We start from the raw sequence: 3489 nt of genomic DNA, 5'->3' as shown, positions 1-3489 counted from the left end.
ACACTTAGATGAAGACAATGGTGATGGATATATGAGCTATATGGTTGTGAGTTCACACACACACACACACACACAGAGTGTGTGTGTGTGAAATTTTTCTTTTTGTTTCAAAATTTTGTTATCCATTTTAAATAGACTTTGTGTATTTACCATTTACCATTTTCTTTATTTTTAATATTAAATTGTCTTGCAATAAAAATGAAACTTTTACTATTTGTCATATGGTCTTCACAAATGATATTTTTGGTACCATATATTGAAACCTTTAACTTAAAAATTTTGTGCACTTTTGAATAAGATTACATGTATTTGTCATATTTATAGCTAAACATTTTGTGAATTCTAAGGTTTTAAATATTCTTCTTTAAAATTTGAAAGTTTATTTAAAACGTTTTACAATTTATTTTACATTAAACCTTGGTTTTTCATAAAAATGGCCCACACATAAGACCTTTACATATTGCAGGTAGAGTGGGTGGTGGGTAGAGGCTATGATGGCTGAGGTCTAGGCTGGTGAATCACTTTATAGATTCTTAATAATGTGCTTTGAGATCAGTGCGGGACTACTAGGTTGACTGCAAGGAAGAAAAAACTGGAATAGCTCGCTCTCACAGGAGGAAGTACTCACTACCCCCATTACCCACTAATACTAATGATCTATATCCTCTCTCGCGGGTCATGATGGTGATGGTGAGATAGGGCGCGCACGCCTGAGAGAGCGAGAGATGTTGCCCTGGTTGAGGATATGATTAGGCGAGGCAGAGAGACTGGCATCATATGATAACGTTACCTATATATTCCTTCCCTACTGATCAGACTTCTAGGAGCACGAGGCGCAGTGCAACATGAGAATCATGATCATGCGGTTTCCCAGAGATCGCCAGAATATTCACCTCCTCTACATCTGTTTATAAGGATCAGTTTGCGCATGCGGGTTTGAGAGCTGATCAGAGCTGGGGTGAGAGAGAGAGAGATGGCGCGGCCGTTAATGGTGCCGTGTTGGTTGATCGCAGCTGGGCGGGGCAGCAGCTTAAGCGTGATTGATCGGCCGCTGCTTTGCCTGCAGATGCACGTCTGGACGATGGTGATGATGATGATGGCGACGATGATATGCACTCCTTTATTGATGCAGACGAGTAGTACCGCGTCTACTCATCCAAACACTATGCTTGCATTTGCATGGAGGAGCAGCAGCAGTCCTCCTCCTCCTCCTTCTCCTCTTCATTCAGCCAGCCCGCCTCATAACAGCAATGCTGCGCCGCCGCCATGCGACGGGAATATTACGGCCCACCCGGCGCGAGCTCCTCCCCCGCCTCATCATCGGCCCCCCAAGCCTTACCCTCCTCCTCCCCCTCCTCCTCCTCCTCCTCCTCCTCACAACTTAACACATGCTCACCCTCCTCCTCATGTAATTATCACCCCCCCAATAATCTCCAAACTGCCTCCACCGCCGTATCATCATCCCATGAAGTCCCCTCCCCCTCCCCCTCTCCCTGCCCCTCCCCCCACGTTACCCCATATTGCTCCTCCCCTTCATTCCCCTATCAGTCCCCCAACATCCCAATCGCCTCCACCCCCATTCAATCATTCCACCAAGCCCTCTCCTCCTCGTCCTCCTCCTCCTCCCATTCCCTCCTCTCACCCACCCCCACGCACCCACGTCCATAAGCCCCCCCCTCCTCCAATCAAAACCAACCCACATACTCCTCCCCCACCAAAAGCTCATCCTAGTTATAACCATAGTCACTCCCCTCCTATCAAAACCAACCCCCATACCCCTCCCCCACCAAAAGCTCATCCTAGTTATAACTGTAGTCATTGCCCTCCTCATATCAAAACCAACCCCCATACCCCTCCACCAAAAGCTCACCGTACTTATAACCATACTCACTCCCCTCCTATCAAAACCAACCCCCATACCCCTCCTCCACCAAAAGCTCAGCCGACTTATAACCATACTCACTCCCCCAAACCATATCATCCCCCACCTCTACCCAAGCCACATCCGCCACCACCTTATCCTAGCTCCCACACACCTCATTCACCACCAACTCCCTACCTCCCCACCTATAAGCACTCTCCTCCTCCACCAAACATAAAGCTACCTCCCATTACTCACCATTCTTAGCATCATGCCCATCATTATAACCCTCCTCCACCTCACAAATTGAAATATGGCCATCATTATAGCACACCTCTCCCACCTCACCATTCTACATATGATCATCATTACATATCTCCTCCACATCATTCTATACATGATCATAGTCACATGTCTCCTTCGCCTCACCATTCTACATACAATCATCAATACAAATCTCCTCCACCTCACCAATCTACATATGATCATCATTACAAATCTCCTCTACCTCACCGTTCTACATATGATCATCATTACAAATCTCCTCTGGCACCTTAGGATCATCAGATCCATATACACATAACACTTTCCATGTCCATGAGCCTCTACTTAGCTATTTCCACAAGTCTCAACATTGTACTAGAGTTTAAATAACACAATCACCATATAATAGAACTTGACTCTCTAAAATAGTGATGCTAGGCAAGTGGTGGATTTGATAGCATCTTAACTCCATGATCTGCTATATCAACAACTCTCATTGCCTATCAATGTGCTCATGATGTTAGCATACACAATGCTCCATGTTTCCCTCAAAGTAGCCTTCTTAAAGGTCTCAATCTCACTTTAGGGTCAAAGAGTTCCCACTTCAGTCTTTTGTTAATTTACTTGACTTTTTCTTCCTCATTTAACATGTGGCATTATACTCAAAGACTCTTTTCTTAAACAAGTAAAAATTAGATAGATAAGTTTGGGAGTTCCACTTTAGCAAAGTTTTACACCAAATAAATATTATTTTGCCATTCGAAACAAAGTATAAATCTCACACACACACACACACACACACACACACTCTCTCTCTCTCTCTCTCTCTCTCTCTCTCTCTCTCTCTCTCTCTCTCTCTCTCTCATGCTTCTACTTGTGTGTATGTGTGTGTAAGAGAGAGTGTGGTGGAATTTTACCTTGAATCAAGGACCAAATGGCTTAATAAGAATCCCATTGAAAGTAGAATGCTACTTGGACTTGGACACTATGAGACACACTCTTGTGGTTTCATTGAATTAGATTATTTTAGGCATGATTTTTGGACAATACGTAAAAGAATGGGCTTGTCTTATAAGCCGCACCTAGAGCAAATTTTATGTTTTAAGCATGATGAGTAGGTCACAATCTTGAATTTTTTTTCTCACTTACTAAATCTACTTACTCTCTACCTTGCTTTCCATGTTAATCACTTTCTCTTTCACTACCTAAATCTAATCACCTTGTGATCTCTCTCTCCTCTCTCTCTCTCTCTCTCTCTCTCTCTCTCTCTCTCTCTCTCATAAGCTTATGTTCCTAAATTTTAAATTCACATCCATGATGTTTTCATGAAACTTGAAATATGCCGCATGCCTTGAGGCAACTTG

The 3489-nt window shown here is 43.5% G+C and overlaps 1 protein-coding gene across 1 annotated transcript; it reads left to right on the top strand.

Annotated features, from left to right (window-relative positions):
• The first annotated feature begins 811 nt into the window (after nucleotides 1-811).
• On the top strand, nucleotides 812-3489 carry LOC148032805 (uncharacterized). The gene has a single exon (XM_087683476.1). The coding sequence runs from the start codon at nucleotides 974-976 to the stop codon at nucleotides 2126-2128; it is 1155 nt and encodes a 384-aa protein (XP_087539602.1). The 5' UTR covers nucleotides 812-973; the 3' UTR covers nucleotides 2129-3489.

This window comes from Lygodium microphyllum, chromosome 8 (assembly GCF_053477565.2).
Source record: "Lygodium microphyllum isolate KBCC chromosome 8, Lygodium_microphyllum_v1.1.10, whole genome shotgun sequence".
NCBI lineage: Eukaryota > Viridiplantae > Streptophyta > Polypodiopsida > Schizaeales > Lygodiaceae > Lygodium > Lygodium microphyllum.
Note: the sequence above shows the minus strand (reverse complement) of the source record. Positions and strands in the feature narration are given on the sequence as shown.